The sequence below is a fragment of the Sorex araneus genome, chromosome 1 (assembly GCF_027595985.1).
Source record: "Sorex araneus isolate mSorAra2 chromosome 1, mSorAra2.pri, whole genome shotgun sequence".
Taxonomy (NCBI): domain Eukaryota; kingdom Metazoa; phylum Chordata; class Mammalia; order Eulipotyphla; family Soricidae; genus Sorex; species Sorex araneus.
Window position 1 is genome coordinate 338093306 of NC_073302.1, and position 11815 is coordinate 338105120.

The 11815-nt window shown below is 47.9% G+C and overlaps 2 protein-coding genes across 3 annotated transcripts in view; one reads left to right on the top strand and one right to left on the bottom strand.

The window, feature by feature from the left end:
- The window catches only part of ADAM9 (ADAM metallopeptidase domain 9), a 121087-nt gene extending 115659 nt beyond the window's left edge, over positions 1-5428 (bottom strand). Inside the window, exon 1 of the mRNA XM_055124476.1 lies at positions 4992-5428. Coding sequence (XP_054980451.1) covers positions 4992-5115 — 124 coding nt within the window. The 5' untranslated portion in view covers positions 5116-5428. The remainder of the gene's footprint in view (positions 1-4991) is intronic.
- Positions 5429-5554: 126 nt separating this feature from the next.
- Positions 5555-11807, top strand: TM2D2 (TM2 domain containing 2). Of its 2 annotated transcripts, XM_055124478.1 has the most exons (5): positions 5555-5860; positions 6175-6338; positions 6969-7056; positions 8443-8558; positions 11108-11807. In XM_055124478.1, the coding sequence occupies exons 1-5, from the start codon at positions 5756-5758 to the stop codon at positions 11319-11321; spliced, it is 687 nt and encodes a 228-aa protein (XP_054980453.1). In that variant the 5' UTR covers positions 5555-5755; the 3' UTR covers positions 11322-11807. The 2 variants fall into 2 exon arrangements, with proteins under 2 accessions (XP_054980453.1, XP_004606908.1); XM_004606851.2 differs by lacking the exon at positions 5555-5860 and having other exon boundaries at positions 6032-6338.
- The last annotated feature ends 8 nt before the right edge of the window (positions 11808-11815 follow it).

Consider the following 11815-nt stretch of genomic DNA (forward strand, 5'->3'; position numbering starts at 1 on the left):
TTATGACAAAACTTAAGTTTACTTCTCTGGATCCCTAGATCATTGTGAATCAGGGCCCAAGGGTGTGGCTTAACAGCAAAACACATGCTTGTATGTAGGAGACCTGGGGTGGCTCCAGGGGACCACACCAAAGAAGGGGGGAGGGGCATCCTCAAGCAGTCCCTCAGGCATTAATGCTTTGAAAACAGTGTTTGACTAAATTCACAGTGTCACAAAATTAAAAATAAACTGCAATAATCTCATAACGTCAGCTCTGATTCAAAGGACAGTATAAATTCTGGAGTCTTGAAATACTCGCTATGGAAGAGAAAAAAAAACAAGAGTCTTTGTCACACATTTGAACTTCGGTAGTCCCCTTAAAAGGTGTCCAATCATTAAAGAGCTTATATCTTTTAGAGGAGTCTATAATAAAGCAGGAAGATGTTTTTTCTTAATGCATTTATTGGGGGCGGGGGCGGGAACACCCAGCTGTTTTCTGGGCTTCCTGCTGGCTCTGTGCGCAAGGATCACTCCGGACAGTGCACAAGCCAACCAGGCGTGCCTCAGCCACTGTCCTCTCTTTGGAACCTACAGCAGGATTTTTCACAAGTGAAAAATATTAAGTCAGTTGGCTTTAAAGCAAGAATTTAAAGCTCTTTTTGAAAACTGTGTTAGAACTCAAAATTAGGTTGGATGCATAATTTAACTATAATCTTGGGAGGACAGAGATAGTACAGCGGGTTGGGCAATCGCCTTGTACACGGCAAGTGGGGTCTGATCCCCAGTGTCCCATATGGTGTCCAGAACCTGCCAGAAGTGATTCCTGAGTGCAGACCACAGAGTAAGCATCTCTGGGTGTGGCAAAAAAAATTAAAATTTTTCTTGCTTAAAAACAATTTTTCGGGGCTGGAGCGATAGCACAGCGGGTAGGGCGTTTGCCTTGCATGAAGCCGACCCGGGTTCGATGCCCAGCAACCCATATGGTCCCCTAAGCAATGCCAGGAGTAATTCCTGAGTGCATGAGCCATGAGCCAGGAGTAACCCCTGTGCATCACTGGGTGTGACCTGAAAAGTAAAAAAAAAAAAAAAAAATTTTTTTTTTTTCTGGTTTTTGAGCCACACTCTGTGGTATCCAGGGGTTACTCCTGGCTCTGCACTCAGGGATCATTCCTGGCAGACTGGTAGGGCCCATATGGGACACCGGGAATCCAAACCAGGTCAGCTCTGTACAAGGCAAATACCTTATTCCCTGTATTATCACTCCTGCCCTAAAACTAAACTTTTTATATTTAAAAGAACTGCTTTGTCCAGGACTGGAGTGATAATACAGCAGATAGGCTGCTTGCCTTGCATGTGGCTGACCCAGGTTAGAACCCCAGCATCACATATGTTCTTGCCGACTGTTCTAGGAGTGATCCCTGAGCACAGGGCCAGGAATAAGCACTGAGCACCAGCAAGTATGGCCTCAAAACCAAAAGAAACATAATACATATATTCTGGCCAGAGACATAGTACAGGGGTTAAGAGGATTGTCTGGCACATGCCAATCCAGATTCAATCCCAGCATGGCACAGGGCTCCCCAAGTACCATCAGGAGTCAGCCGACCACAGCCTCCAGGTGTGGCAAAATAAAAATGATAATAATTTGGGGCTGGAGCAATAACACAGCAGGTAGGGCGTTTGCCTTGCATGCGACCGACCCGAGTTCGAATCCCAGCATCCCATATGGTCCCCCAAGCACCCCCAGGAGTAATTCCTGAGTGCATGAGCCAGGAGTGACCCCTCTGCATCGCCGGGTGTGACCCAAAAACCAAAAAAATAAAATAAAAATGATAATAATTAATAAATAATCTCAAGTCCTTTAGACTCCTTGTCTCCTTTTTTAATTCATTCTAAATCTGTGCTCTACAATTACTATCTTAAACAGAAAACTGGATAGGGATTTCATACTGATTCCTCTTGCCATCCTTCATAATGATACAAGTTACCTTTGTCAGTTTCTGATTTTTTCATTTTTTTAAAAAAAAAAGCTTACTGGCAAGGATATATGATATAACTCAATGATAGAACACATGTTTATGTGTATGAGGACTTCAGTTCCATCCAGGCCATAGGTATATATGTATATATATACATACATACATATATATGTATATAATATACACACACATATATATACACACACACACATATAGAGAGAGAGAGAGAGAGCGCCTATATACAAATTAAGAAAGGATCCATACAGATACTACAGTGGGTAGGGCGCTTGTTTGAACATGGCTGGCCTAGGTAGGTTCCCAGCATGGCATATGGTCCCCTGAGCACTGCCAGGAGTGATCCCTGAGTGCAGAACCAGGAGTAAGCCCTGAGCACCACCGGGTGTGGGAAAATAAAAACTATTCGGAGTGGAAGGTCAGAAAGTACAGGAGGTAAAACACTTGCCATGCCTGTGGCCACACACCAGTAAGAAGATACCACTCCAATCCCAGGCACCAAACGTATGGCCCCCTGAACAATGCCAGGAATCTTTCCTAAGTACAGAGCCAGAAATAATCTCTGAACGCTGCTGGGTGTGGCTCAAAAACAGAACAAAAGAAAAAGAAAGGAAAGAAAGAGAGTAGAGTTGCTCTAAATCAGCAGTTTGGAATTTATGTTGTATTTCCCCATTGACACAATGTTATAAATGGTAGTAAAGTCCTACCAAAATCTATTTAATATGTAGGGTAACATATTATGGATTATACTAAGAAAATCCTCAACTTCTATTTTCACTGTAAAAAAAGAAATGATTTGGGGGTCTATGTTTTAAACTTCCAGCGTTACAAAAATTCAGTCAGCTGATTTTGAAAGAACTTCCCTTAGGGAAAACACAAATTGACTCACTTTCATGCTATTACCAAAGGCCTCATAGCCGCTCCCAGTCTCCATTCTCTCCCTCTATTCTATTTCCAAGTGTTGCCAGTTATCTCGAAATCTACATCACACCCTTACTTAAAAACCTTGTACTCAAAGAACCTACTGGGTAAATTCCAAACCCTTTACAGCGGGCAGAAGGTTCACCACAAGGTACCAACCTAGCAATTTTTGGCTTCCAGCTCATATACTTGCCTGGAGACTTTCTCACCAGTCCCTCCGAAGGTCATATCGGGTCCCCCCTCCATATTCTTTCTTTCAAAAACTCTACTCACTATGGAACCCTATCCTTTTCTCCCACCACCAGCGGCCACACCCGGAGACACTCAGGACTTACTCCTGGCTCTGAAGGTGCTCAGGGAACCACATAATGCTGGTGTTCTAACCCAGGTCGGCCTGTATTGCAGGCAAGCGCCCTCCCCCTGCAGCCCTCTCCATCCTCTGACTTAAAGGTCCAACACAGATCAGTTCAAATATTACTTTCCTATAAGACCTTCCCCAACATTCCCCCAAAATGCTTGAGTTTTGGTCAATCTGTTTCTCCAAAGCATTGATCGTGATATTCAGATTCAATAAAGGTTGACTAAATTTTTAAAGCATACACATGCTTAAGTAGGGGACTGGGTGGGCATAAAGTCAAAACTCAAAAACCTTAAAGACGTAGCTGAAAACCACTTAAGGAGAGCCAGGGAGATAGTTTAAAGGGCTGAAGGTCCTCCCAAGCACCTCAGGATCCCTGAGCACTGCAGCAAAGAGCAACAGTGCCTGAGCTCCACTGGGTGTGGCCCAAAAAAAAAAACAGAAACAAAAGCTTAATAACAGTCCATTTATCTACAGGCAGGCATGTAATAACAGGCAATTAACATTTTAAATGGCAGTGATTGTATGAGTAAACAGGTACAGATTATAAAAAGTTAAGGTGTAAATCTATAATTTTACACCATAAATAATAAATGTAAATGGTACAATCACCTAACAATCACAGCCAAAAAGACTTAACCAGAAGGGATTTGGTAGTTTTGTATTCAATATGTGTCAGTATTTAGAGCTTCAAAACCCCTGCAATGTGGCAAATTTACTTCAACTGAAAATGAACACAGGAAAGATAAGGAGAGAAACTAGTTTTCTGAAGGTCAGCAGTTCTGAAATAAAATCTTCCATCATCAGCTTTTAATTCCAAAAACAATGATTTAAGGGGAAAGGAAAAGAGAGGCTCCACACACCCACCATACTCTGATTTTTAAAAAGAGTAATACAAACAAAACTTTAGCCCGAGAGCCATAATAAAGAGGTTATTTCCCCCAAAGCGGCTATAGTGCTGGCTGTTCGCTGCGAGTATGTTGGGGCAGCTTTCAGTATAAGTCAACTTTTCCCAAGGAATTCTTCACAATGAGAGATTCCACGTAAATGATTCAATTCTTACTCTAATCCCGAGAGTTAAGCAAAGCAGGGACTATTCGTCCGTATTTAAAACACTAATTATGAGCCCAAATTTTTTAAGCAGAGAAAAGACTACGTCTGACTATAGAAAAGTATTACTTCTTTTACCATCAAGAAGTATCTGTACTATAAAATGCCTTAAGAAAAATAAGCCGCCTCCTTCATTCCATCACTAAATTTAGCTCTGTGGACCTAGTAGTGACTCGGATCATTTCTGAAGCGTGTTCGAATTAGAATAACCAGAAGCGACCGTCCCCCTTCCCGGTCTCTTTCCAAGTGACAGTCATGCACCAGTGAGACCAGGATGCGACTCTCGGGGCGCCTCTGGGCTCCCCGCAGACTCCCCGGGGTCAGACTCCCGCCCCCGAGCAGAACTGAGAGTCGGAGGGGCGCAGCTCGGCGCGGGCTGGGGGTGGGGCGCGCTGCCCACCGCCCAGCCGGGCCGCGCCGAGGGAGCGGGACCGGACCGGGAAGGGGTGCGAAACAGAGATTGGGGGAACCCGGGCTGGAGCCTCGACCCCAGCCCGGCCCGCACTCAGCTGCAGGAGCTCCGCCTCCCAGCCAGGGCCTTGCTCCGCTCCAGCAACACCGGCCAACTCCGAGCGTCCCGGACCTAAGAAAGAGCAAGATCCCAAGGGGCCCGAGGGGCGGACACCCACCTGGCCACGTCTCGCCGAGGACTGGGCCCAGCAGGCCGAGGAGCCACAGCCCCCGTAGGCGCAAGACCCCCGCGCGCCCGCGCGCCCCCATCCCGGCCGATCTCGCGGGTCCCGCGCGCTCCATCGCTCCCCAGCCCTGCCCGGGCCCCAGCGCTGGCCGCGGTGCGCGCGCCCGGCGCTGACGCAAGCCGGCGGCTGTCAGGGCTCGCTCCCGACATCCCGGGCCGCTGACGTCGGGGAAACCCAGGCCCGCCGGAGAGCAGATTCCGATCTCGGCCCTGACGCCGCCCCGCCGCCGCCCCCCACCCCCGGCTCCGCGCCCGCCCACCCCGGGAAAGGGAGCGCCCCGAGCGCAGGGGAGGAGGGCCGGGAGCCCTGGGGGAGGAGCTGGGCCCGGGAAAGGGAGCGGGAGCCCACGGGGAGGAGCGGGAGCCCAGGGGGAGGAGCGGGAGGCTAGGGGGAGGAGCGGGAGGCCAGGAGAGAAGCCGGAGCCCAGGGGGGAGGAGCGGGAGGCCAGGGGGAGGAGCGGGAGGCCAGGGGAAGGAGCAGGAGTCCAGGGGAGGAGTGGGAGGCCAGGGGGAGGAGCTGGGCCCGCGAAGGGGAGCGGGAGCCTAGGGGGAGGAGCCTGACAGCCCTAGGAGCGCGAGCCCAGAGGAGGGCTGTAAACCCAGGAGGAGCGTGACGCCTGGAGGGAGCATGAGCCCAGGAGGAGGAACATATGCCCAGGAGGAGCGTGACAGCAGGAAGAGCATGAAGCCCGGAGGATGAGCCCGGAGGAAGAGCGTGACGTCAGGAGGAAGGCCGTGACGCCCAGACAGGGCCATGACGCGAACCCCAGCCCGGCCCCGCCTCCGAGGTGCTGTCCTCTGGTTCGTTGGCTGAAGGAGTGGGCGGGGCTCCGAGCTGTCCTCTGGTTCGTTGGTTGAGGGAGTGGGCGGGGCTCCGAGCCGCTGTCCGCTGTTTCGTTGGCTGAGGGAGTGGGCGGGGCTTCGAGACGCTGTTTGCGGGTTCGTTGACAGAGGTGGGCGGGACTCCGAGGCGCTTCCCGTATTGGCCGGTGGCAGCGAGGCGTTGCGGCTCGGCGGAGAAGCCGGAGCAGGCCTGGCTCGCGTCGGTGCGGGTGCAGGCGAGGAAGATGGTGTTGGGGGGCTGCCCCGTGAGTTATTTACTGCTGTGCGGGCAGGCGGCCTTGCTGCTGGGGAACCTACTGCTGCTGCACTGTGTCTCGAGGAGCCATTCGCACAACGCCACTGCGGAGCCGGGCGCCGCGACCCCCGAGGGCTACCCCGGCGCCCCGAGCTGGGACTACGGAGACCCCCACTCGCCGGTCATCCTGTGCTCCTACCTGTAAGCTGCCGGGGGCGGAAGAAGCGGGGAGGGTCCGCGGCTCCTCCCTGTAAGCTCCTCCCCCGCGGGCGGGGGGAGGGGTCTCAGGCCCTCCGCTCTGGGGACGCGGGGCTGGGGCGCCCCCACCCCCCCGCAAGCCCTGGGCACTGGGGGCGGGGGCCGGCGTCGGGAGCGGGAGAGGAGGCCAGGGACGTGGGGGCACCAAGCGCGGGCCGGGGGAGGACCCTTCGTGGTGGGCCTGCCCCGACCCAGAGAACTGTCTGGACCCTAGCAGAACCAGATCATCTTTTAGGATCGCTCTCTGGCCAAATCAGAAAGGGCCTCTGGGAAATGCAAGGAAAACTGGGAATTATTTGACTTCGGTTTTGCCCAGCTGACCTTGTGACTGTGTACCCAGGGAAGACGTAAAGCCATAGCAGAATAGCATCCGGGGGACCAAAAACGCCCTCCCGAATGAAGGGGTCATTTGAATGGCTGTCTGTTGTGCATCAGTGTAATGTACACCGCACTGAAGACTCAGAATGACATTAAACCACCGAAATCTCTCATGCCTGTGTAATTATTTAGAAGCAACCAGCTGTTGACAAAGACCATATGGTAGTGACCATGACCTTACTGGTAATTTTACAGACCTGATGAATTTATTGAATGTGAAGACCCCGTAGATCATGTTGGAAATGCAACCGCATCCCAGGAACTTGGTTATGGCTGCCTCAAGGTGGGTTTTAGTTTCATTTTATACGCAAACACTTCCAAAGAGAATGCTTTATAGAAAACATTGTCATAGGGTGCTGTTATAGGAAAATGTAAGGGCATAAAATTACCCTTTTGTAGAGTAACTATAAATTTCCCACATGGCATGAGTCCTGAATGAATGAACCAGTTTTCTCAGGAAAAAGCTGCGCCAGAGCTTAAACACTTGGGTGGGTCCTATAAAGACAGAAGCCCTGGAGGACTTGCAGTTCTCGGCACCGAGTGGGGCCAGGGGACACTCCCTGGAAGGAGTATTCTTATTGCCCACACTATTCTTCTGAGGCTCCAGCAAAAATAGCAGTGTATCAGTAGAGAAGGTTCCACGGTGCTGTGGCTGCCAGAACTTAGTCACATAAAGGGTAAGAGGTCCTGTTCTGAAATTTTTTCCTGGAATTTATTTACTATAGATGTACTGTGGAAGTTTATGATTTACAGACATGTTCATGACCTAAATGAAGGCCCAAGACTCTCCTCTGAGTTTTTGCCTAGTTATGTTAATTTATTAACTACATAATCACTATAAAACACCTAATACACACTGACTTTAGTTTTCAGTCCCAAAAGCTCAGTAATGTACTCTTTCCACTGTCATAGGATAATTAAAGCATTATCATCGCTTCTAAATCACAATAAGCCTATATGATTGAAGACACCAGTCATGAGGGGGTGGGGGTGCATATTTAAAACAATGAACAGGGGCTGGAAAGATAGCACAGCGGCTAGGGCACGCGGCCAATCCAGGTTCAATTCCCAGCATCCCATATGGTCCCCTGAGCACCGCCAGAAGTAATTCCTGAGTGCAAAGCCAGGAGTAACTCCTGTTGCATCGCCAGGTGTGACCCAAAAGGCAAAAATAAATAAAACAATGAACATTTAAAGTAAAATTAAAAATTAAATCATTGTATCACTGTCATCTTGTTGCTCATCAGTTTTATAGTCTCTGGATCTTGACCACTGATGAGATTACGTGGCGGGGGGGGCAGTTTGTGGGCATGACTGCCAAGCTACTGGAAAATGGGGGGTCAGGGTGGAGGAGGCCCGGTCCTGATCTGAGCAGGCTTGGAGATCTCAGCCACGGGTCCCACATACCTGGGTTCCTCTGTCAGTTCCTTCACATGTGAGGTTTCGTCCAAGCATGGCTGTGGCTGGGTTCTAGAGGTTTTCGGCTGCCGGGACTACCAGGAGTGATCCCTGAGTACAGAGCCAGGAGTAAACCTTGAGTATATCTGGGTATAGTCCCCCCAAAAAAGGTAACTATCGAGTCATTTTACTATGATGTATTATTAAGATGTATTTCATGTTACTTGCTTTTATAAGTTTGAGTTTATCTGATTTGGTTGTTATTTCACAGTTCGGTGGTCAGGCCTACAGTGATGTAGAACACACTTCTGTTCAGTGCCATGCTTTAGATGGAATTGAGTGTGCCAGTCCTAGAACCTTCCTCCGAGAGAATAAACCCTGTATAAAGTAAGTGTTACTTTGAATGGGTCATTGGTTCTTGATGGAGGCCATCTCCTGATGTGACTTTTTCTTTCACCTCAATGTTAATGGGGCAGCATGATGACTATTGTGCATAGTCCATGGGCAGGGGCAGTGGAGCTTTAATAGAAAGGACACAGAACTCAGAGCTGAGGCTGTAAATTTTAAATGTCACATTCACCAACTAGCTACGTTCCTTTGGGCACCCAGAATATCAGTTTACAAAATGAAGAAGTTGAACCAGAAATCTGCTGGGGCCTGGATGATGGCTGGAGCACAGGCTTTATGTGACAGAACCCTGTTCAGTCCTGAGCACCAAGTCCAGAGCACTGGGTATAGCCCCAAAACATAACAGAAATTCCTGTTAGTATAAATTCTGTGAAACTAGCTGCAGAATTTTAGAAGTGAAGATTTTATTATGAACAGTGTAGGAAATGAATTTTGTTTTTATTTGAGAGTCATATCTGGCTTTGCTCAAGCACCGCTCTGCATTAGGGCCAACAGCTGGCAGTTCTTCCAGGACATATGCAGTGCCAGGATTTGAACCAGTGCTGCAACCACAGCTGCCATAGTAGGCAAGTGCCTTAACCTTTGCACTGTCTCCAGCCCCTAAAAAAATCCTTTCATGGGGCTGGAGCGATAGCACAGAGGGTAGGGTGTTTGCCTTGCACTCGGCCGACCCCGGTTCTAATCCCAGCATCCCATATGGTCCCCTGAGCACCACCAGGGGTAATGTAATTCCTGAGTGAAGAGCCAGGAGTAACCCCTGTGCATCGCCGGGTGTGACCCAAAAACCAAAAAAAAAAAATCCTTCATTTTAAAATTAAATAAATAAGGGGTTTGGAGATGTAGTTCATCAATAAAGTGCCTTCCTTGCAGGCTTGAGGTCTAAAGTTCTGTTCTGGGCACTGCCCTGTACCAAGTGTATCCCCGTAGGAATCACAGGGGTCCTGGGTGTCACAGCAGATATTACAATCCAGTGTGTACAACCTCCAGTCATCACAAGCAGCAGTATAAAAGAGCAGAGTGTGGACACTGGGAATAAAGAATTAGGGTTATCTCTGTAAATTCTGGCCAAAGGCACAGAATTTATACCATGTACTAATACAGAGTCTTTGATTATGGTTAGTAGAGCAGCTACAGTTGAGTGCATAAGATAAAAGTTCATAAGATAGAAGTCCTCTTTTTTTCTTTTTTGTTTTTTGGCTTTTTTGGTTACACCCAGGAATGCTCAGGGGTTATTCCTGGCTCATGCATTCAGGAATTAACTCCTGGCAGTGCTCAGGGGACCATATGGGATGCTGGGAATTGAACCCAGGTCTGCCACATGCACTGTGCTATACCCGCTGTGCTATCGCTCCAGCCCCGAGAAATCCTCATTTTTTAATTGCCCCAGCACTACAGCTTTAGGAAAGGATAAAGAGAGATGAGGAGATGGAAAACTCCACTCCTGCTGACCCAGATTCCATCCCGGGGACTCCATATGGTCCTCTGGTCCTACCAGGAGTGATCCCTGAGCTCTGCGCCAGGAGCAAGCCCTGAGTACCCCTGGATGAGCAAGGCTCCAACCAGGATGCCAGTTACACCAGACGCCTTAATCGCTTTTGTCCAGTCCAGTGTGGTATTTATTTGGGAAGGCTTTCACATTACCAAATCACTGGTATGAAAGGAATATGGTTTGTTTTTTTTTTTAAATCAATGTAAGCTAAGCTGTTCAAAACTTCAAGTATACAGTCTATTTTCTGACACATATGTGATTATCATTAATTAACTGGTGAACTTTATTATCTCTGTTAAAGAATGATAATAAAGCTAGTCAGTTCACCAGGGCCTATAAGAGTTGATTTGAGTACACCAATTGAATTTGTAACATGTGATAATACTCTTAATATGTTCAAGTGCATAGGAATGAAACTGTGTGTAATTTATTTCCTATGACATAATTTAAATGACTGGACCATTATTTTGCAGAATGCCAAAGTGTGATAGAAAGAGAAGAAATTTCCATGTCTAGATCTATGGATCTGGGTGCCTGAGAACTAGTTTTTGTTTGTTTGTTTTTTTAATTCAATCACAGTGAAATACACAGTTATAAAGTTGTTTGTGAATGGGTTTCAATCATATAATGTTTGAACATTGTATGTTCAATACCCATCCCTTTACCAGTGTACACTCCCTTTTCTTTTAGGTCCTTAATATCATAATAGGTACTTTTTAAGACCCAAACCAATTAAAGATTATCTTCCTCAGGTTGGAGGCAGTCAAGCGGCCGCAAGGGAAGTGCTTACAGTCATTAAATGTGTCCATCTGTTTTGCTCTGGGTTTTTGTTTTTGGGCCCCACCTGGCAGCACTCGGGGGCTACTCCTGACTCCGTGCTCAGGGATTGCACCTGGTGGCACTCAGGAGCCCACCAAGTGCCAGGCATCCAACCTGGACCTCCTGCTTTCAAATCACATTGTCCATGTTTGCGTTCTCTGCTTGCCCTAAAGTTATGATCTTATGTGTTTGAGCATCTTCCTTTTTATGTCCTTTCCAGATATACTGGGCACTACTTCATAACCACCTTGCTCTACTCTTTCTTCCTGGGATGTTTCGGCGTGGATCGTTTCTGTCTGGGACACACTGGCACAGCAGTAGGGAAACTGTTGACACTTGGAGGACTTGGCATATGGTGGTTTGTTGACCTAATTTTGCTTATTACTGGAGGGCTGATGCCGAGTGATGGCAGCAATTGGTGTACTGTTTACTGAAAACTGATATTATGACTCCCAGAGGCAAGTCTTCCGAATTGATCTCTGTAAATGCGAAACTCTTCCTTGATATCAAGCCTAACCATTGCTTTTCTGCTCTGGAGAGAACAGGTTTGTTAAGAAGGTTTCCTGGAACTTTGGATGTTAAACTTTACCTGCAAACTAGAAGTGACAAGTGTTTGTAGGAATCAAGTTGCATTCTTTGCTCTTATACGACGGATAAAGGACAGTGACTGACTTAATAAGCAGGAGAATTTCCATACTCTATTTCTGTACATTGCCATGTCATCAATCCTTTGGAGCAAGTGGACCCCAGAAGATGAGTGAAGTGAATATTTATAGCCCGTGCCTTTTGCGGCCTCAGATCTTCATGCAGCTAAACCAATGAAAATCTTCAGCAGAAATAGGCATATTCATGGACTTTAATATAGGTGGAAATTCTGACTTCCAGAATGTAAATTGAAGAATAAATTTTGCCAACCTGGACTGCTGTT